At 35.6% G+C, this 23,874-nt stretch overlaps 1 protein-coding gene across 6 annotated transcripts in view; it reads right to left on the bottom strand.

The window, feature by feature from the left end:
- Positions 1-23,874, bottom strand: part of ERCC8 (ERCC excision repair 8, CSA ubiquitin ligase complex subunit) — a 64,989-nt gene that overhangs the window by 16,745 nt on the left and 24,370 nt on the right. For 2 of the 6 annotated variants that reach the window (XM_070587516.1, XM_070587518.1), the window contains 8 exons: positions 23,034-23,157; positions 13,794-14,230; positions 13,448-13,529; positions 12,037-12,105; positions 10,810-10,876; positions 7,442-7,542; positions 6,286-6,410; positions 443-640 (listed from right to left, as the gene is read on the bottom strand). In XM_070587516.1, the coding sequence (XP_070443617.1) occupies positions 443-640; positions 6,286-6,410; positions 7,442-7,542; positions 10,810-10,876; positions 12,037-12,105; positions 13,448-13,529; positions 13,794-13,796 (645 nt within the window). In that variant the 5' untranslated portion in view covers positions 13,797-14,230; positions 23,034-23,157. The remainder of the gene's footprint in view (positions 1-442; positions 641-6,285; positions 6,411-7,441; positions 7,543-10,809; positions 10,877-12,036; positions 12,106-13,447; positions 13,530-13,793; positions 14,231-23,033; positions 23,158-23,874) is intronic. The other 4 variants (XM_070587512.1, XM_070587515.1, XM_070587514.1 and 1 more) reach the window with 3 other exon arrangements.

The following is a 23,874-nucleotide window of genomic DNA, read 5'->3' as shown; positions in this document are numbered from 1 at the left end:
AGTTGTATCAACTCAAAAGCAAACTTATTAGCCATTGCAAGAAAATAAGGAAACAAAAAAATTTTAGACAGACTTATACAAACATAAATCGAGATACACAAACTACGTTTTGAGATTAGACACATATATTCCATTTTTTCCCCAAAATATTGTTTTCAAGAAATTAATTTGCCACAGATTTTCAACTGCTAAATAAATGGAGCCCATATGCAAAAAAAGAATTTATCCCAGGAAAGTTGCACAGTAGTATATTGATTCATGCATACATCCTATGTCATCTAAACATCTATTCAGTATTATCCTCTATTAAATAAACGCTAGCTCAAATGTGGATTCAAAGTATAATTCCTCAGAATGAAATTGCAATTTGCTGTTTTATATATGACTAGTCTGGCAAGCTAGCTACCTGAGCATTTTAAATTCCCTTAAGTATCCTTCTTACCTGGAAATTAGACTGAAATACACAGCAGTCAACACTTTTATAATGTCCCTTAAGCATAGTTATCTGTTCTCCTGAGTAAATTGTATAAACAGCAATGGTGCTACCATATGGTACAAAAACAAATTCTGAACTGCAGCCACAGGAGACAGTGAATTTCAATCCTTTTCTACTGTCATTACAAACTTTTCCATAGTTCACCTGTAGGATGTAAAATCATAAAGTTACTCACTGCTTAAATCTGAATTAAAAAGACAATAAAGACTGGAAGAAATATTTACTTAAAATATTATACTATAGACAGGGCTCTATTAAATCTAAAGAAAATGATCAGTGTCTTAATGGAAACAAGGGCCAAGGACATAAATGTACATGTCACGTAAGAGTGAAATACAAATAGTAAAAAAACCCTACAAGAGCAAATGTTCACATTTCAATGTTGATAGAAATAAAATGCAAATTAAGGCTGCCTTAAAGAATCATTATAGATCATTTAGCAAAAATGTGAAAAAACCATAAGATGCTCAATATTGGTACAAGTAGGTAAACATGTTGGTGGCACTGAATTTGTTCATTCCTTCTCAAAGGCCAAGTGGCTTATTATGCAACAAAATACAAAGATATTCTTTTTTTGGGAGGGGGAGGGATAACTTTCTTTTTATTTTGAAACATTTTTAATTGTGGCAAAATACACATAACATAAAATTTACCATCTTAACCATATTCAAGTACAGTTCAGTGACATTAAGTACATTCACACTGTTGTGCAACCATCACCACCATCCATCTCCAGAATTCTTTTCATCTTGCACAACTGAAACTCTACCCATTAAACAACAAAGGTATTCTTACTCCTTGACCTAGTAACTACTCCTGGGGATTTATCTTAGGGAAATAATTAAACAGTGAAAAGCTATATGCTCAGAGGAATTCAATGCAGCATTATCTAGAATGGCAAAATAATTAAGAATAGATGTAAATTTCTAATAATGTTATATTAACTCTACAGTTTATCTATCAATTAAAAATCGTATTTATGAAAATTATGCAGAAAATAGGGATAAAAGCTAAGTATAAAAAAAGCACAGAACACAAATAGTGGATATACTATAATTGCAGCTTTGTATAAATAATTATGTATTTGGGACAAAAATTAAAATTCAGCACATGTATGCCAAGGCACAAGCCCAACCACATCAGCATCACCTGAGCAGTCAGAAATGCAGAATTCCAGGCCTTATCCCAATCCTAATGAACTAGAATCTTCATTTTAACAAGATCCCTAGGTAATCTGTAGGCTCATCAAAGTCTGAGAAGCCTTGAGCTACAGAAATTGACAGTCAGGTTTACTTCCTGCTGATAATTTACATAAGCAGCTTAGGGTAGGTGTAAAACCAGTAGCTAATCATTTGGGAATTATGAGCATGCAGGTCACCAAAATCTCCCTTCACTATGGCTAATACTAGAGTTCAAATAGACAGTGATTTGCCTTTTTCTCTTTTTCTAAAGGTTGAGTGGGAGTGGGAGAGTGTGAGTGTGTGTGTGTATAAACAAACACTGATGCCCAAATGGATACATGCTGATAATCTGTGGATACTACACTTGGCTTACCCACCCTTTAGGCTAACTGTGACGGAACTAGGCACATGCATTCAGCTATTCCACTGCAGTGGTGGTAGACTGAAATATTAAAACAATAAACTTATAGTCAGTAGACTTGGGCTTTTGAAACCCACTCCACCCCCGCTTTTCTTGCCTCTTATGAGTAAGGAACGATTTAACCTCTGAGTTTCATTATTCTGATCTGTTAAAAAGAAATAACATCATTTACCAGAGTTATTGTGTAAAATCAAGTGAAATAATGCATATGAGAGCACCTAGGACATGAAGGTATTGCATAAGTCTCTAAATTTTTAATTCCTATAGATATATATTTAAAAGTATAACATTTCTGCATTTGTATCTTTTGATCCTACATGTGAAACAAACTGCAGAGTGTGACATTGGGGAGGATGGAGAAAAACACAAATCTTCTCAACTAGAAATTCTCTGTAACTCCCGGAAAAATTATGAACTGCTAGATTGTGATGATCTTATTCACATGTATCACAGCACCTAGCTACAGAGACCTATGTCCTTTTCACTATACCACATTCCTTCCCAAATGTGAACTAGGAAGTTGACTGAGTTATGAATACTGAATCAGCTCACTAACTTTTCTCTTTGTCCTTAAGTATTCCCCCTTCAAGCCATCCTGCAACTTACTGTCCTATTACTTTTTGTAAATCACTACTGTGATCAAATCACCTGCGGGATCAAAACTATCAACATCTTTTCAATGCCTATGGAATGAAGGTCTAATAACAGATTAAGGAAAGGAGGGATCTACCATTTACTAAGTGCTTACTATGTGTCACACACTGTGCAGGGTGATTCAGGCCCCTGTTTTATGACTATAAATGCTTACCATAAAAGGCAATGTGTGGTAAATAGTGTGATATATATCATTATGAAAGTACTGTAGAGGAACAGGCTACTTTTGGCTATAATGTCTTAAAGGATTTGAAAAGATTTTGCTAGAGGAGGAAGATTTCATAGACTTGGGATAGAATGATGGCAAATCCAATTCTCTATCTTATGAATCCTTTGTAATGTCCCAGGAAATATACACACCTAGTCACTAAGTGAATACCTACAGTGATGCAGAGATTCCATCACAAGGCAGCTCATTTCACTGTCAAACAACTATCAGCATAATAACAATAATGATGGATAATATTTACTGACTGTCAACATTTGTTGTAAGTATCAGATGATGTGCTAAATGTTTTACAAGCATTATCTCATGTAATGCTCAAAACAATACTATGAGATAGGCAACATTATTATACAAAAAGAAAACACTTAAAAAAGTTAAGTATTTCGATCAAGGTCTCTTGGCTAATAAGTGACAGAAACAGAAACTGAATCTGGACTATGCTAATCAAAAAGCACTGTACCACGTTGTTGTAAAATTATTTTTCTTTCATTCCATGAAGTGAAGTGACGATCACAGTACACAGTAATACAAGTGAGCAGTGGGTACTCTGGAAGCATCTAAGCTGGACTAGAAGAGTTAAAAAGAGCTAGGATAGGAAGCAGAAGAAGGGTATTCTAAAGCAAAGGCAGCAGTCCATGCAGCAGAATGGAAGGGCAAGAGGGGATGGTCTATTTAAAGACCTTTAAGTAGTACAGTATGGCTAAGGACAGGGAAAAATGCGAAGGGAGCAAGACATAAAGCTGGTGAGTTAGAAGGTACAGCTTATGAAGGCCTTGGGCACAAAAGGAAAGGGCATTCAGTTTTAATAACCTGCAAGTATTGAGGAAACACTAAAAGACTTTCACTGGGAGATGAGTTTGGAAAAAGTTAGAAGGATGTTAGAGAAATTAAATAGAGAGATCATGAGGGCCCAGAGTGAGGCAGGAAGGGAAGACAAATATGAAAAAAATTAAGAAGGAAGAATTAACAGGATGTAATTGAGTTAATAGCAGGGATAAGGGACAGGGAAGAATACAGAATAGACTCCCAGTTTCTGGACATTGATGACTGAGTGAATGATAATACCAGTAACTAAAACAGTTAACACCAGAACAGCTACTTTGAAATCTTTCTTTTCTTATCTTGTACCAAAAGCTGCCTCTGTGTGAATTTTTCCTGCGGCTATTTGTTCTGTACTCTAAGGCAATGGTCTCCAGAGTGCAGGTCACACACCTCAAGGAGTCTGCAAGATGATCCATTAAAAGGTGTACCAAAAAAACATGAGAATTTCTATTTCATTTTTATCTAAAAAAAGAAATTAATCTTTACTAAAATATATAGATTATAAATAATTATACATATACTGCAAGTGTGTACTTATACATCTTTTTAAAACTAATAAGGGTAATACTAAGAAGGCAACACCTGTTCCTTATCCTATTACTCTCCCTCTGGCTTACTCTGTTCCAACACAAGAGCCTCTTAGAGGGTCCCTGGATATCCCAAGCATGCTCCTCCCTCAGGGTCTTTGTACTTTCTTCCTTCCTCTGCCTGGAATGCTCTCCCTCCCAAAAATCTGATGGCTCACTCCTTCACTTCCTTCAGGCCCAATGTCATCTTCTGAGTGAGACCTACCCTGACTGCCCTATGTAAAACAGCAACTCCAACTTCCCAGTATTTTCTATGCTCCTTTCCTTGCTTTGATTTTCTTCATAGCACTTACTGCATCCAACATATATTTTATCCACCCATCTGTTCATCCATCCATCCATCTCTTGATTGATGGTTGTCTTTCTTCCTCTCCCTAGAATGTAAGCTCCATGAGGATAGGACTTTTCTATGTTTTGTCCACTGCTGTATAATACTGCCTGGCAAATAAATTAATAAATTCTTATTAAACAAATGAATAAAACGAGAAAAGGAAGGTGTGACCTGATAAGGGACATGGTACAATATGATGAATGGAAGATTCTAAATTAAAATTTGCAATGCCCGAGTTTCTAGTTTCAGACATGATGGAGAAGCATTTCAAAAAGTATATGAGGGATTAGCAAACTCTAAAGTAATCTAGTATAAACAGTTTTGACCTCATAGCAAAATTAGTATTTAATAGTGAAAGTGATACCTAGAGTATCCAAAAGAGAATCAGCTAGAAAGGATGATTAAAGGGGCTGGCCCCGTGGCCGAGTGGTTAAGTTCTCGCACTCCACTGCAGGCGGCCCAGTGTTTCGTTGGTTCGAATGCTGGGCGCAGACATGGCACTGCTCATCAAACCACGTTGAGGCAGAGTCCCACATGCCACAACTAGAAGGACCCACAACAAAGAATATACAACTGTGTACCGGGGGGCTTTGGGGAGAAAAAAGGAAAAAAATAAAATCTTTAAAAAAAAAAAAAAAAAGAAAGGATGATTAAAGAAAGGAATATGATTAATATTAATACCTACCTTAAGGTGTTAAATAAATGCTTTAAGGGGTCTGGGTATAATCAGCATTATGGTAAGAGTGGAATCTAGAGTCAAACTCTGTCGCTTTCTAGCTCTGTACACTCAGGCAAGTTACCGAACCACTTTGTCTCATTTTCCTCATGTGTAAAATGCGTATTGTAACAGTAACTACCTTCATAGTGTTGATGTGATGATTAAAGAAGGCCATATATGCTCCAGCACATATATTAAATGTTAATTTTTATTAGCATAGCATCTGGCACATAAGCTCTCAAAAATATTAGTTATTATTATCATCACCAAATTATAAACTTTTGGTTGCTTATTCTGAAAGTTATTAAACCATGGGTATACCTGGAAAGGACCATAACATAAATTTTTTAAAAGTACTAGAAATTAATTACCACCAAGAATCTAGCACCTTTAAAACAGATTTATTCCAGTATTAAAGTACTATTATGTTCTAGTACTATAACATTCATGTTGGATTTTGTTTACAAGTCATATATAGTATAAAATTTGACTATTTAACTTTATAACTTTAATTTATATCAGTTGTTCTCAATCTTTTATTCTTTTCCAATATATATCTGAGAGAGATGGTACACAGTCGTTTTGCACAGTGGCTCAGTAGAGTAGTGATTCTCCACTAAGTAGAGGGAATGTGGTGGGGGAGTGGGGGGTGGGTTGTCCTCAGTTGAGAATTACTAGTTCACATAATGGAAAAATATTATAAAAAGACAGCATGATTTAGAGGCAAGAAACAGAGTTAAATCTACAGAAAGAACATCAAGTGTTTTTCTCAAAGTATTTCTTCATAAACAACCAGATCTATTTCTTTAATTTATATCCAAAAGGTTGGAGGTACTTAAAATCTCTTACTAGTGTGTTTTCTCCATTGGAACTATTCCAGAGCCTCATTCGATCATCCGTACCAACAGTGAGCAGGTGAAGCCCATCACTCGTAAAACATAAGCCATTAACTTTCCCATTATGAGCGGTGTTTGCTGCAATGAAAAATACAATTCAGTTTATCTCTTCTTGTATTCAGCACACACTTAATGCTTGATGATATAGTTATTTAAACATATTAACGGACAACTATCTGAATTACCTAAAATATATACAATGATTATATTAAAAATTAATCATGTCTTTGAATTATTTGAATATAAGCTGTATAAATTAGAACCATAAAAATAAAGGAAAACCAAAGGAAAAAAATCCTGCCAAATATAATTTTTCCTCAGAGAGTAAGCTGTGCTATCAAACTCAATTAAATGCATAGCCTAACAGTAAAATTTTAAAGACTTCTCAAACTTCTTATATACTCTTTCCATTTTTAATCTAAAAAGCATTCCATAGACTATTAAAAATCAATAATACTAGTACTTCCTGCTTAAAACACTTTGACAGGGGGAGAATAACTGTTCCAGTCTCAATCAAAATTTATATTACTTTCAAAATGAACAAGTTTGAGAAAGCATAATTCTTAATAGCCAGATTAATTTAATCTAAAAGATTAAAACAATAATAGGTTTCATATAGTTCATCCTAATATATTTCTAGTCCAGAATTAATTCTGAATCAGAATTTAACCTACACAGAAATTAAATTCTATTGTAAAAATGCAACTGAATACTTTTGTCACCTGGATTGCAGCTGACTCACATTTAACGCAACTTCAAAGTTTTATTCTGTCACAATAGCCACAAAATGTTACTATTCCTTTAATGTACTGTAACCTCCTACGTGGCACTGAATTTCTATTAGTTGGCGTCATTGGAGGGAAAAAAGAGGTAGGTTAATCCAGAAAAGTTTCTACATTTGAAAATCCAGGGGCAGAGTGAAATGCCACACTAATCTGTATCTTGAAGAAAGATGCCTATAGTTTACATAAATTTAGAAACTTACTGCGAATGCTTTTTTAAATCATAAAAATTGCAACTTAATATACATTTATTTGCTTTCAATTCAAAATTTTCAATATAAAAGTACTATCATTGTCATATTTCTATATTAATGCATTCTTCATTACCTGATTCAACAGCTTGTGACTTTTTCCCGTTATGCTGATCAAGAGTAATCAAACATCCTGATGCTCTCCTCACATCCCATAATTTTACTCTACTGTCAGCACTAAGAAGAAATAAATGTTACATTGACATATAGAGCTGAACAATGACTGTACTCTTCACCCACCTTTCCAGTAGTATGGCACACGGAGATCCTAGTATATTTGCACAAATGTATTTGTATATTTGAGTTGCACTTTGGTCTTTTCAGCAAATATTCAATAGTAGCACAAAGAAGTGAAAAAATAGCAAAAAAAAAAAAAAAGTAAGCTTTTTTAGATTACAAGGGCAGAATTCTGCTTTTTATGTTGTTTTTAATGCCATGAGCATCTTTCTCCCCAAGGATTAGAGAGGCTTGGAGCTTGTTCCTTAGCAAGTTTGTTACTCCATCCTTTCTCTTGTTTATTATTCAACTATTGTCTAGACAATCAAGCAGTTAATTAATTTCATTTTGTTTAATAATCCAGTTGGCAAGAATCTGGTGTTTTTTTTCTTTTTATATGACAAAAATTGAGAACAGGGTGAATAATAAGGACAATATATTTTATTCGGTTTCTTGTACTCAAATCAATCTTTTTTTTTTTTTAAGATTTTTTTTTTTTCCTTTTTCTCCCCAAAGTCCCCCGGTACATAGTTGTGTATTTTTAGTTGTGGGTCCTTCTAGTTGTGGCATGTGGGACGCTGCCTCAGCATGGCTTGATGAGCAGTGCCATGTCCGCACCCAGGATCCGAACCGGCGAAACCCTGGGCTGCAAAGAAGCAGAGCGCAAGAACTTAACCACTCGGCACGGGACTGGCCCCATCGAATCAATCTTTGCCAAATATATGAGAACTAAATTTAATGTCTCCTAGAAATTAGATACTCACTTTCATTTTATTTCAAGTAAGTGAAAACAAGACAGGAAAATCATGATCATATATCAATTTCAGTTTCTAAACTATTCCTAAAGAAAACAGAAATCAGTTCAACTGCGGCTATCACATCCTCACAAAGACCCCAGCAACAGTGTAACCCACTGGGTGTATCCAGCCCATTTTAATTAGAAAGAGCATTACTTTGCATTTTATAAGCCTATTTGTCATCTACCTACCTACCTACCTACCGACCGACCTATAGGGTTTATCTCTTCCTATAACCTACCTACCTATAGAGTTTCTCCCTTCCTATAACCTACCTACCTACCTACCTATGGGGTTTATCTCTTCCTATAACCTTGAGTCTTTTCACAGATTACCATCAAACCTAGCCAACTTACAGAATAGTCAGCAAAGAGCTAGCATTTCCCATTCTCAGGTTGGTTTTCTTTCTTTCCAGCTGGGGAAAACGTCTGCAAAGGGATAAGTCTGAGGACTTAAGTCTCTTCTGAAACAGATTAGATTCAGACATATCTGATTCCTAAGATTAATTACTAGGTCCATTCTGGTACTGATTCTAATTCCTGGGATACTCTGAGAATTAAAAGCCTCTTAGCTTCCTTCTGATTTGAGGAAAAACCAAGTTAGGCATGAACAATGTAAATCCACTCTAGCATGGACCCACAACCAGCATCTAACACTTCAGCTTCACACCTCTTTAGCCAGTTTTCTTCCGGCTACATTCTAGACCTTGTTTTATTCAGAAACCATAAATTTCAATGTCACATTCTGCAAACAATTAACAGAAGCTTCTTTTGGGACTAAACAGTGAGAAAGGGAGGGATGGCAGCTTTACAAAAGCCCAGACACCTATCTTTACAAAGCCAATATGAATAGCTTTTGTTTTAATAATTCTTCCACCAAAAGTTTTACTAAAATGTCTATATCAAAATCTTTGACTACTGCTTCTTATCCCTTCAGTTTTTAAATTTTCTTACTCTGACACTACTACCTTATTGCGTTCTTGATCTCTCCAAGCTTTTTGTGATTTTATTTCCACCTTATACCCACGACTTCAACAATTTTCAGACAACTGTTAAGTCTGTGTCATTTAATGTTTTGATTTCTGTGGCTTAGTACAGCTGTGGTCTACATCGTCAGCTGAACACACAACACTGACCAGCAGTCCTATGTGCCTCTAATCAGCTCCCATCCCCATTCATTAAAACTGTTACTCCAAATCTTTACTACCTTCCCTCAAAATTCCATCCCCTGGGGCCGGCCCCAAGGCCAAGTGGTTCAGTTCTCGCGCTCCGCTTTGTCGGCCCGAGGTTTCACCAGTTGGGATCCTGGGCGTGGATATGGCACTGCTCATCAGGCCATGCTGAGGCAGCATCCCACATGCCATGACAAGAAGGACCCACAACTAAAATATACAACTATGTGCTGGGGGGATTTGGGGAGAAACAGCAGGAAAAAAAAAAAAAAGAAGACTGGCAACAGTTGTTAGCTCGGGTGCCAATCTTTAAATAAACAAAGAAAAATTGCATCCCCATTCCAGTATTTTCAATAAATGACATCAAGTTATACTTGACATGCCACAAATTTAACTGTATTCACATCTACCTTTTCCTCCTTCCATTTAGTCTCATGATGCCCTTCACATGTCAAATCAATCGTCCCCCTTCTATCTGGAGCCTTGATACTACCATTTCCTGTTTATTCAAGGTCCTGATGCACCAATTATTCCCTCCATTTCTCATCTTCACTAATTTCTCCCTACTGGTACTTCCTCCTCAGCATTTAAATATGCAAGTCTCTTCCCTTCAGCCAACAAAACTCCCCAAATCCCTTGATGCCCCCAGAGTTAAGTGCTCTTGCTCTTTTCCCATATTATACCTACTAGAGATGTACATCTATTATAACATTTTTCAGGATGTCCTATAATCGCTGATTTTTCTGACTATATCCCTCATTAGACTGTTAGCTTCTTGAAGGAACTATGCCTTCGTTACCTCTGTGTCCCTGGCACAATGCTTGGCACACAGTAGGCAGTTATTAAACATTAGTAAATCGAATCAATAAAAGGATGGATAGATGTGTTGAATCAGATTCAAAATAATTCCGGATTAAAGAAAAGGAATAAAAATGCTACTATTTTTAAATTAACAGAGTGCTATACTTTTGTATGAAAAATTGATAAAACATCGTTGTTTTACTGTAGTACATACTAGATTTACATTGCTACATAGATTCTCCTGTTTTCTCTAAGGTGAGCACCTTCAAGATGGATAGTCAGGATTAGGATTATGATATAAAGGAAGATTTCTTTTGGTGACATGAATTAAAATCTGTAACAACTATTTTATTTTTAAGGGCCTAATTAATAACTAAATATGCATCTTTCACAAATGTAGTCTTTTCAAAATGCTGATCATTAATTATTAACTTCAGAATCAAATAATTTGCATTTTACCTTGCAGTTGCCAAGATATATTCATAACGTGGTGACCAGGAAACTGCCAATATTTCTTGTCTGTGACCTGCAAATACGAAAAGTCTTACAAAATATTTGAAAAATCACGAGATACAGTGCAATTAATTTTGTCTGATTCTGAAGAAAGTGAAGACTAAATATTAAAAATAAATTGATATGATCATTTTTTCACATTTATAATAATCTGTGTTTAAATATTAATGTGAAGTCTATGGAGCATTTCTCACACATGATATTTTATTATAAAAGGCCTGGTTTTCCTTTGGAAAGAACAGTCAAGGCAAGAGAGTCTTTCTTTTTAAATACAGCTGTTAGCCTAGTGGGTCAATCCATCAAGCGATATAGCTCAAGCTCACTTCTCTCTACGACAAAAAGCCACTGCAACAAACCATATAAGATAAACATTCTGAAGAATAAAAGTTTTCTACCTTTTCAGAAGGTTATAAAGAAAAAAATATTTTAATTCATGATTGTAAAAAAGAATTTGTACAATTGTTTTTTTCTATAAAGGACAGATGATAAGCTTATAGGATGTGATCTTAGCATTTTAATTCACTTCTACCTAACTGAATTATTCAAATCATATTTTCATCTACCTAGCTTACATTAACAGAAACTCATGATAATGTAAAACAAACACTATGCATCTCACCAAGTTTTCTTGATATATTACGTGTTTCTCAGAGATGATTAAAAATGTATATTTCTCAATGACATCTCATCTTTCCATTGTTTAGAATTAATGATCTAATACTGATAAAAAAGTAGCAAAAATAATATACCTTTACCAAACAATATACCTTCAATATCTTTTTTCTAAAATGTTTTTACTGAGAGAAAAAGCACCTAAATATTAAGAATGTTTACTCAGCCAGAACAATATTAAACAATGCTCATGAACTAAATGTACTGATCTAAGCTTTGTAAGTAGTTTATTTTTTTAAAATGGAGAAATAACACAAGGCTTGGAGTTAGAGCTTCCATATCCTTTGAGCTTCTCCCATGGCCATTGTTCATATAAATGTCTCCTCAATAGTTCAGTTTTATAAGAATAATGCACAGAAGGATCTTTATTTCCCTGTTGACTTTTAACAACTAGCACAAAATACATTGGTCATGTCACTTACAAAGAATACATTGTTAGCAATGTTTCTTTTTATTGAATGGTTTACTCAAAGTAGTTGTTGTTTCAAATAAAAAAAATACCCTGTAGAATGTGAGAACAGGATCCAGACTTTAAGTCACAAAGTTGTACTTTGGGCCCTCTAGTACCAACTGTAAAAACAAAAACAAAAATTGTTTGAGATAATTTTATTATAAATCATCATCAAAAGGAAACAAGAAACTATCATCATGAATCATGACATTTTCCCACTGTATCCATGAAGAAATATAAAAAAGTATGCTAAAAATACACTTCAAATCATTTTTATTGTTTATAATTAAAAAAATTACTTTAATTGTAGTTACACTTTAGTACTAAGAGAACTCTATTATTCCATTATTTTTTAACCTTTAATTTTGAAATAATTACAGATTCACAGGAAGATGCAGATAGGAGAGAGAGGCCCTGTGTACCCTTCACCCAGGTTGTCCCAATGGTTATATGTTAAGTAACTACAGTACAATATCAAAACCAGGAAATTTGTATTGGTACATGTGTGTGTAAAATTCTATATTTTATCACATCAAATCATTTTATTTAATAGCTTAGTTCTTCCATCTTAATGATATACTTCAAATCACTAGTAATATATCCACAGAACTCTGGACACAGACTGAGTGGACTTCAAAGACAAGTTAGTGCCCCACTCTTCTTTACAGATGGAGTAGTTGACAGATATCTGGAGGTGAAGAGATTCATGCAGTGCCACAGAAATAACAGAATCACAGCAACCTGATCCCTTATACCAGAAAAACATTTTTTCTTCTTTACACATGAAAATTGTTGTTGCAGGTACTTTCACAAAAATGGATGTTTAATTTGAATCACACAATCGTAGAGAAAAGGAAATCATTTCCTTGTTTTATTATGACCAGTTGAAAAAGTTGCCAAAATTTTTTTTTGTAAAAGCTTTGAAACTTTGGTGGTTTAAAAGTAACTCTTTAGGGAGGGGCTGGCCCAATGGCATAGTGGTTAAGTTCGCTTGCTCCATTTTGGTGGCCTGGGGTTTGCAGGTTCAGATCCCAGGTGTGGACCAAGCACTGCTCGTCAAGCCACGCTGTGGCAGCATCCCATATAAAACAGAGGATGAGTGGCAGAGGTGTTAGCTCAGGAACAATCTTCCTCAAGGTAAAAAAAAGAGGAAGACTGGCAACAGATGTTAGTTCAGGGCGAACCTTCCTCACCAAATAAATAAATAAATAAAAGTAACTCTTTAGGGAACAGCAATGTGCTTTCTTCATCTTTGAATCCCGGCCACTAGCACAGTACCTGACTTGCACAATATCTGTTAAATTAAATATAAATAGCAGCATATACTTAATTTTTGTGTGTTTTTTTTTTTAAAGAATTGTGATCTTCATCTCGGTTAAACTGTTTATATGAAAACTAACTAGATATTAAAAGGGAGAAAGTTTTCAATATGTTAAAAAACAAAAGAATACATGTACAAACCTGCTACCAAACAGTGCTTGGTGGCGACTGGAGACATATGATGACTATAAACTGTTTCTTCAAAATTAAATACGTCTGCAGTCTGATAATTAAGACATTTTAAAAGTGTAAGTTCTAATTACAATCACAAAAGCCACAAACTTTCTATTTACTTATTTTCACATTGCAATTTTTAAATAGACTGCTGGCAATTTATTTGACTTAAACTGGAATGTAATGCTCTCAAAAACCTGATAATTTTAAATCTTATGTTATTTACAATACTCTTCTCCCTTTTGTGAGAAAAGCACTAGAGAAAATCTCTAGTAAATCCTAGAGACTAAGACAAGACAACCACCTGGCTCACCATCTTCCTCTCCACTCCATTCTGGGGGACTTCAGCATCTACACAGATGATCTAGCCAGTCTTCTGCCTCTCGCTTCCATACAGCCCCAGCACCCATACCCAGGACACTCTCATCACCTAGAATTGCTCCCTCTTTGAGATCATACATTTCAGTTATATATGACCACAATCTTCTATCATTTTCAGCTCTTTTTTTCCCAACTACTTGCAAGACATCCAAATAAAGCCCAGAACTCCTATCAGTTCCTCCTGTCTTCACTTCTTTTCCTTCTTCAGTTTGGATTCCAAGGTCCAATACTTCAACTGCCAGTATCTTCAACTCCTTTGTTGTTAATCCTTGCACTTTTGTCAAGACCTCAACCCCAGATGTCCCCAAATGTCTGCTTTCTCTTCACCTATATCCTGGTTGATCAACACCAGAAGTCAGCAGACTTTTTCTGTAAAGGGTCAGATTGTAAATATTTTAGGCTTTGAGAACCAACTACTAATTTCTGCCACTGTAGCATCAAAGCAACCATAGACAACAAATGAGCCTGTCTGTGTTCCAGTAACACTTTATTTACAAAAAGACGTCATGAGCCCAGGCTTGGCCTATGGGCGGCAGTAAGCTGACTGCTACTCCACCCAGGTGAAGAAAATCTTATAATAAGGCAAATTGATATCACTATAAAAGATCATTCACCTCTGCTGGGCTTTCGGTATTGGCTGCCAGTCCTATTAAATTTCACTAGTACTCTCTGCGGTATTCGAAGCTATTTCATACCTTCTCCACTCTCCACAAATAATGCCACTTGGTCACAACAGGCGATCTTATCTTTTATTCAAAGAGAAAATGGGAGGCATTCGATGAGAATTCTCTCAATGCCTGATCAACAGACCTGCAAACACATTTGCTTCCATTTATCCTTTTTCCTTCTTCACTCCTGTTATCGTGGAAAAATGATCCTTCCTCATACGTAAAGTTAATCCCTCTCGCTGTGTTCAGATCTTCTTCAGCACTGTGAGAAACCTCATCCTATACATTCACACCTCTCTCCAGGGCATCTATAACCTCTCCCTCCCTACTGACTCATTCCCATCAGCACTAAAAAATGTTCAAGTCTCTTTCATCTTCACAGCAACCCCCTCCCCAAGACAAAGAAACAAAAACCTTTTCATCCTATATTCCTCCTAATTAATCTTCTTTCTTCCTCTTTAAATCCAAATTTTGGCCGTCTCTAATTTCTTATCTCCCATGTTTTTCAACTTACTGCAATCTTCTTTTTATCTCCACTACTGCCATTCACACTCTATCACTGATAACTTCCTGTCACCAAAAGCAGTCATTATCTTACCTAACCTGTCAGTAACATTCAACATAGCTGACTCCTCCAACTTGCTTAAAACAATCTCTTCCACTGGCTTCCATTATATCACATACTCCTGATTTTCTTCTTATTCTCTATAGCTACTCCTCTTCGTTGTCTTTTGTAGGCTTTATTTTCCTTTTTCTGTCCTATCAATCTTGGTCTTCCTCAGGGTTTTGTTCTTTGTACTCTTCTCTTCAACTGCCACCTATATTCAAGTGACTCACAAATCTGTATTTTCAGTGTAGACCACACTCCTGAATTTCAGATACGTACAGCTCAATTCCTGGATTATTTCTATTTGGATTTCTTGCAAATCCTTCAAACTTAACAAATCTAAAATTGAACTCAACACCCTCTTATCCTTTCCCTTTCTTAGTAATTAACAATATAATTTGTCCAGGCTAGAGAACCTGGGAGTCATTCTTGATTTTTTTTTAAATAATTGCTTTATTGAGCTGTAAGTGACTTACCATACAATTCACCCATTTAAAGTGTGCACTTCAATGATTTTTAGTATATTCAGAGTTATACAATCATCACCAAAATCAGTTTTACAACATTTTCCTCACCCCAAAAAGAAACCCCATACCCATTAGCAGTCACTTCCCATTTCTCCCTACCCTCCACCCTAGGAAGCCACTAATCTAACTTATCTAACTTCTGTCTCTATAGATTTGCCTATTTTTGACATTTCACTTAGATAGAATTACACAACATGTGGTCTTTTGTAGTCTTTCACTTAGCAAAATTTTTTCTTTTTTTTCATTTCATTTAGCATAATGTTTTCAAAGTTCATCCATGGTGCAGCATGTATCAGTAATATATTTCTTTTTATTACTGAATAATCTTCCATTTTATGGTTCTACCACATTTCATTTATCCATTCATCTGTTGATGGATATTTCATTCACTTTTTGGCTATTATGAATAACGCCACTATGAACATTTGTGTGCAAGTTTTGTGTGGACTTATGTTTTCACCTCTCTTTGGGTATATATGCAGGAGTGGAATTGCTGGGTCATATAGTAACTCCATGTTCAACCTTTTGAGAAACTGTTTTCCAAAGCAGCTGCACCACTTTACATTCCCACCAACAAAGTATGAGGGTTCCAATTTATCCACATCCTACTCGATACTTGTTATTGTTTGTCTTCATGATTACAGTCATCCTTCATACCTAAAGCATGAAGTGGTATCTCACTGCCGTTTTGATTTGTATTTCCCTGATGGCCATTCTTGTTTTCACTCTTCCTGACAGCTAATCAACTTGCAACTCCTGTCAATTCTCTCTCATAAGTAACCTCTCATATCTGTTTATCCCATTGTCATTACTGTCGTCAGGCCACTCACTACTCTTGCCTGGATTACTGCAATCTCCTATCTGGTCTGTTTGACTTTCCTCTTGCCACCTTCTAACCTATGTGTAACATAGCCAGACTCTTTCCTCTAAAATGCCAATTTCATGTTTTCATTTTTTGCCATTGCTTGGACTCTTCAATAGCTTTTCCTCCTAGGAAAAAATTCAACCTACTTAACAAAATTTACAAGGCCCCTCATGATGGAGACTCTGCTTACCTTTCTGACTTTATCTCTCGCCACGGTCCTTTAGTACTCTAGCCATACCGAGCATCTTTCAGTTTTTAAAATGCCATGTTCACTGGTACCCCAAGAGTTTTCAAATGCTGTTCCCTCTGACTAGAACTGTCTTCCTCCTTCTCTGGACTTGGCCAACTTCTACTCAACATCCTTCATCTCAGCCAAGAGGACCTGCTCCGGAAAGCCTTCCCTGAATTCCCCCATAGGTTAGGCGCCCCTGCTAAACTACTGTACACTTTCATGGTTACAGTCCCTTTCAGAAATTTACTGTTATTTCTTGTCTAATCATTTGTTTTCCTTGCTAAACTTGAAGCTCCTTGCCATAGGGCTCCTTGCAAAAGAGCAATGTCTATTTTGCTCACCATTGAATCGCCAGTTCCAACAGTAAGAGACATTTAATAAATACCTGTTGAATATATTCAAGAGTCTTATTCATTTCTAAAGAACATGGCCTGGATACTGACATCAGCATTTTCTCAATTATGTTTCATTATGCAAAATTTTAAGAAAACTCAAAATGAGAAAGAAGTTGCACTTTACCTTAAAGTTTAATAGAGAAGACTCTAGAGAAGACAGTCCTCTAAGCCATATCATATACTATAAAAACATGCTTATGGAAAACTTAGATGAAGAAAAGGTATGACAGGTATATAATATGCACATTGATAGGAAAATTAGTGATGAGGGTAGAGGATGGGCAGCGGGACAATATGATCCCGTTCTTACTTTCCTGTGAACCTAGGAGATGCACAATAAATTATTTCTTATGGAATACTTTTTAAGTTCTTATCAATAAAATTCTTTGTCTATTTCAGACAGAATTGTGAACTCATGGAATACTGTTTTGAGTTAGCAAAATATTTATGTTCTAAAAAAATTTTAATTCAAGATGTCTTAGAGTTTTAAAAGAGGTCAATGTTAAGGAAAGAAAATACAAATGTATGGCTTATTAATTTTTAAACCACACTTTCAACTGAAGTGTAACAAACATACAGAAAAACATACACAAGTATACAGTTCAATGAATTTTCACAAAGTGAATTTTCACAAAGTAACCACTACCTGTATTATAAAGTAGAACATTACAAACATTACATTACAAACACCCCAGAAGGCCCCCTAGAACCCCCTTTCAACCTTCACCAAGAAAGATAACCACCATACAGACCTCTATCACCATAGGTTAGTTTTGTCTATTTTTGAAGCTCTTATAAAGGGAATTATATATTAGGCATTCTTCTCTATCTGGTTATTTTGTCTAATATTATGTAACATTCATCCATTTTGTTGATATAGAAGTGTTCCCTTGTCACTGCTGGATAGTATTCCAATGTCCAATTTGCCAAATTCCACATGACTGTTAATGGACATTTGGGTTGTAGTTTTTGGTTAACAGTGCTGCTATGAACATTCTTACAAATGTCCTTTGGTGCACATATGTATGCATTTATATTCTCAAAAGTGCATCTGCTGGATCACAGGGTAAGGACATATTTGGCTTCAGTTGAAACCAAATATCTGTACCAATTTGTAATCTCATAGCAATATATGTACTTGTTACTGGTAGCATCAGCCTCTTCAATTTTAGTCATTCTGGAGGGTATAGAGAAATATTTCATTGTGAATTTAATTAACATATTCAGGTGCTCAATTAATAAAGCTGAACACTTTTATTTATTGGCTATTTGGATATCCTCTTTTTTGAAGTGCCTATTCAAGTGTTTTGCCTATTTTTCCGTGGGGCTTTCAGTCTTCTAAATTTTTGTTGACTATTTATATAATCTGGATATAAATCCTTTTCCAGGTATATGCATATGTCAGATACATCACCTCCTACTCCATGGCTTACCTTTTCACTCTTTTAATGGTGTTATTTGATGAATAGAGGTTCCTAATTTTAATGTAATTCAATTTATCAATCTTTCTCTTTGTGGTTTGTATTTTTTTGTGTATTTACCTATCTTGAGCCATGAAAACATCTTCCTGTTTTCTTCTATAACTGCGATTATTTTCTTTCACATTTACAACTGTAATCCACCTGAAATTGACTTTTGTGTCTGAGGTGAGGTAAGGGTCAAGATTAGTTTTTTTTATATGGATACCTAGTTAATCCAACATCATTCATGGAAAAAGCCATCCTTTCCACAATGCACTGCGTGTTGTTTGTCACAAATCAAATGATTGTACATGCATGGGTGTGTGTTGATTCTCTATCTTCTTCCACTGTTTTTTCAATACTTGTACTAATATCACATTGCCTTAATTAGTGTAATTAATTTATTTTAAGTCTTGATATCAGGTAATAAAGTACTCAAATTTCATTCTTCTTCAAGAGTGCTGTATCCCTCTGTGTTTCCGTATACACGTTAGAATTAGCTAGTCAATTTCCATAAAAGAATCCTGCAAAGATTCTGATTAGAAATGCATTGACTCTGTAGATCATTTTGGGTAAAATTGGTATCTTTATAGTACTGAGCCTTCTAATTCTTGAACATGGTATATTCTACCATTTATTTAGGTCTTAATTTCTCTCAATAATATTCTATAGTTTTCTGTACAGTGTCGAGTGGTCTTGTACACTTTTCAATTTATTATTGGGTACATAATAATTTTTGATGCAACTGTAAATGATATTACTTTTGAAATTCCATAACTCTTTGTGCCTGGAATTCAGAAACACAACTGACCTTGTATCCAGCAACTTTGCTAAATTTACTTATATTAATTCTAACAGCTTGGCTATAGATTCTTTTGGATCTTCTATGTTCATAATCATGTCATCTGTGATGACAGTTTGAATCCCTTTTATTTCTTTTGTTTGCATTATGCACTGGCTAGGACTTCCAGTTTAATATTGAACAGTGGGAATAATAGAGATAACTCAAAGGGAAAGCTTTCAATATTTTACCACCAAATATATTTGTTTTTAAGTGTGTTTTTTTAACAGAAACTCTTTACCAAATTAAGGAATTTCCCTTCTATTCCTAATATGCTAAGAATTTTTTAAAAATCATGAATGGGTATTAACGTTTATTAAAAAGTGTGATTTTTTTCCAACAAACTGGGTATAGAGGGAATCTACCTCAACATAATAAAGGCCATTTATACATATGATAAGCCCCACAGCTAACATCATACTCAACAATGAAAAGCTGAAGATTTTCCTTTAAGACCAGGAATAAGACAAAGCTGCCCATTCTCACCACTTTATTTAACAAAGTACTGGAAGCCCTAGCCAGAGGCAAAAAAAAGAAACAAAAGGCACAGGCATTGGAAAGGGAAGAATTATAATTGCCTCTATATGCAGATGATATGATGTTATATATAGAAAGCCCTAAAGACTCCACCAAAAAACTGTTAGAACTAATAAATGAATTCAGTAAAGTTGTAGGACACAATACCAATATACAATATACACTAATAACAAACTATCAGAAACAGAAATTAAGAAAACAATCCAATTCAAAATTGCATCAAAAAGAATAAAATACCTAGGAATAAATTTAACCAAGGAGGTGAAAGATCTGTACACTGAAAACCATAAGACATTGGTAAAAGAAATTGAAGAAAACATAAAGAAATGGAAAGACAGTCCCTGCTCACGGAGTGGATGAATTAACATTGTTAAAAATGTCCATACTACCCAAAGCAATCTACAGATTCAACGAAATCTCTATCAAAATTCCAATGGTATTTTTTATAGAAAGAGAGAGAAAAAAAATCCTAAAATTTGTATAAAACCAGAAAAGACCCCAAATAGCCAAAGCAATCTTGAGAAAGAAGAAAAAAGCTGGAGGTATCACACTTTCTTAGTTCAAACTCTATTTACAAAGCTATAGTAATCAAAACAGTCTGGAGTTGGCATAAAAACAGACACACAGATCAACGGAACAGGATAGAGAGCCCAGAAATAAATCCAGGCATCTATGGTCAATTAATTTGTAACAAAGGAGCCAAGAATATACAGTGGGGAAAGGAGAGTCTCTTCTTTAAAGGGTATTGGGAAAACCGGACAGCCACATGCAAAGGAATGAAACTGGACCACTATCTTACACCATACACAAAAATCAACTCAAAATGGATCAAAGACTTGAATGTAAGACCTGAAACTATAAAACTCCTACAAGAAAACATAGGTGGTAAGCACCATGACATCGGTCTTGGAGATGATTTTTTGGATTTGACATCAAAAGCAAAACTGAACAAGGAGGACTACATCAACCTAAAAAGCTTCTGGAGAGCAAAGGAAGCCATCAAAAACTGAAAATGCAACCTGCAGAATGGGAGAAAATATTTGCATATCATATATGTGATAAGGGGTTAATATCCAAAATGATAAAAACACATACACCTTAATAGCAAAAACCCCAAACAATCCAATTTAAAAACAGGCAGAGGAACTGAATAGCCATTTTTCCAAAGAAGACATACAAATGGCCACAGGTACGTGAAAAGGTGCTCAACATCACTCCACTCATCAAGGAAATGAAAATCAAAAGCACAATGAGATATTATCACCTCCCATCTGTTAAAATAGGTCTCATCAAAAAGACAAGAGATAACAAGTGTTGGTGAGGATGTGGAGAAAAGGGAACCCTTGTGCATGGTTTGGTGGGAACATAAATTGGTACAGCCACTATGGAAAACAGTATGGAGGTTCTTCAAAAAATTAAAAATAGAACTACCATATGATACAGGAACCCCACTTCCGGGTATATCTCCAAAAGAAACAAAATCACTATCTTGAGCTATCTGCACCCTCATGTTCATTGCACCATCGTTTACAAGTGCCAAGTCATGTAAACAACCTAAATATCCATGAATGAATGAAGAGATAAAGAAGATGTGGTATACATATATAATATCATTCAGCCACAGAAAGAAGGAAATCCTGTCATTTGTGACAATGGATGGACCTTGAGGGCATTATGCTAAGTGAAGTAAGTCAGACAAGCGAAAGACAAGTACTGTATAATATCTCTTACATGTGAAATCTAAAAAAGTCAAACTCTCTTTTTTTTTTTTTTTTTAAGGAAGATTAGCCCTGAGCTAACTACTGCCAGTCCTCCTCTTTTTGCTGAGGAAGCCTGGCCCTGAGCTAACATCCGTGCCCATCTTCCTCTAAAAAGTCGAACTCTTAGAAACAAAGAATAAAGTGATTATTACCAGAGACTGGAGGATGGGGGAAATGGGGAGATGTTGGTCAAAGGGTACAAACTTTCAGTTCTAAGACGAATGAGAAGGGAAAAGTTGCACAGGGAAAGGGACTTGAGGCAGGGAAAACAATACAATCAAGACATGATCAGAACGCAAAAGGAGATCAATGTACTGGCAGCAGATCATTTATATTGAAAAGAGGTAGGAGCTAAGGTTGAGAGAGCAGAGCGTGAGGTCATGGAGAACTTAGAATGCCAGGCTGAATTTAGACAACAGGAGTCACTAGTGGGTTTGGGTAAAGACATGATGAAGCTGCTTTACAGTAAGATTAATTCTAGGGTAGAACTTACCATGGAAAATATGGAAAGGAAAGTAATACGGGGAAAGCAGTCAGGAGTTTTAGTAGTAGTCTAGATGCAGAGCAATGGTGAGGGAAATAGAAAAGAGAAACATGAGAGAGTTTGAAGGAAGAATTGCTAAGATTTGAGGACTAAATGGATGTGAGGAGTGATCATGTTTGGTCTGGAACATGTTATACTTCAGGAGATGAAACTACATTCAGGTAAGAGAGGTTCTGTGGACAGGTAGAGAAACATGAGATTAGAGCTCAGGGAAAAGATAAGTACTAGAAATATAAATTTGACCAAATCTCATAAAAACTAGCATCTTCTGTCTACCTTTACTAAGGTATAATATTAATAACTTTCTTTTCCTTTATGTTTTTAGGTCAATAGGAGATAAATCCAATTTTCTTCCTTAGACCACTTGACCATAGTAGTTTTCAAATAATAAAGATAATAATAATAGCTAATGTTTTGTTGAGCACTTGCTATAGGCTAAGCACTGTTCTAGGTATTTTACATATATTGACCTATCTACAGCCATTCCATAAGGTACAATCATTGCCCCTATTTACAGACGAGGAAACTGAAACACAGAGAGGTTCACACACTTGCCCAATGTCACAGAACTAGTCAGCAGCAGAGCCAAGATATGAACTCAAGCAGTCTAGCTCTCCTTCACCACTATAGTGCTTTCACATCTAACATACATGACATCTTAGCAAACAATCACACTAAACTGATTAAATTCTCCTTTACCCTACAGAGCAATTTGTAAAGGATTTACTGTACTTACTTGTAATGTATTTGTGTCCCAAACTTTCAGAGTTTTATCAAATGAGCTTGATGTGAACATGCCAGTGTCATGAGGATACCACTGTACGGTCTCCACACTATATTTGTGAACATCGGGATGATTTCTACAAAACAATCAAAATTTAGAAAGAACTGACTTTTGGGAGTTTCAAACCTGATAGTATATTAACAAGCTGCAGTCTCAGATAGGATGGTATGAATGGCCAAACCTAGATCACATGCCTGCATCCTAGCTGTCCAGGGAAGCAGAATGTCCAGGCACTTCTAGTTTCAGGTTTCCATATGTGATGTGGAGGCCTGCTTCCTACTAAGGCTCATAGAATGGGAGACTTCTTATTTCTTTACTATAGCCTGGGGGGATCAGCCAGCTACACTGGACCTCTTCATGAAGGGAGCAGTGATGTTTCCTCACTGGAAGAGATACCTATTCTGGTCTTGGATTTGCTTTTCCCAAATATCATTTTATCAGCACTACCATTCTGAGAACTGTTGAATGCCTCACATTCTTCCATGATCTCCCACACAAGATTGCTTCTGATCAAGGAACTTACTCTATGACAAAAGAATGCAACTGGCAGATGCCCATGGGATTCACCACTCTTATGTAACCTATCACCCGCAGAAGCATGATCTGTTGAAGACTCACTAATAATATTAGCTAAAATACACCACCTTGTGAGAGTGATGTACCATCCTGAAGGATGCAGCATATGCTCTGAACTGGTGATCAACACAGTATGTGTGTCAGTTTACTGAATCTTAATTCAAACCAACTGGCTGTTAGGAAACAGTCATGAGACAATGAGGGAAATTTGAACACC

Source organism: Equus przewalskii, chromosome 20 (genome assembly GCF_037783145.1).
Source record: "Equus przewalskii isolate Varuska chromosome 20, EquPr2, whole genome shotgun sequence".
Classification (NCBI taxonomy): domain Eukaryota; kingdom Metazoa; phylum Chordata; class Mammalia; order Perissodactyla; family Equidae; genus Equus; species Equus przewalskii.
This window is presented reverse-complemented; position numbering and strand designations above follow the sequence as displayed.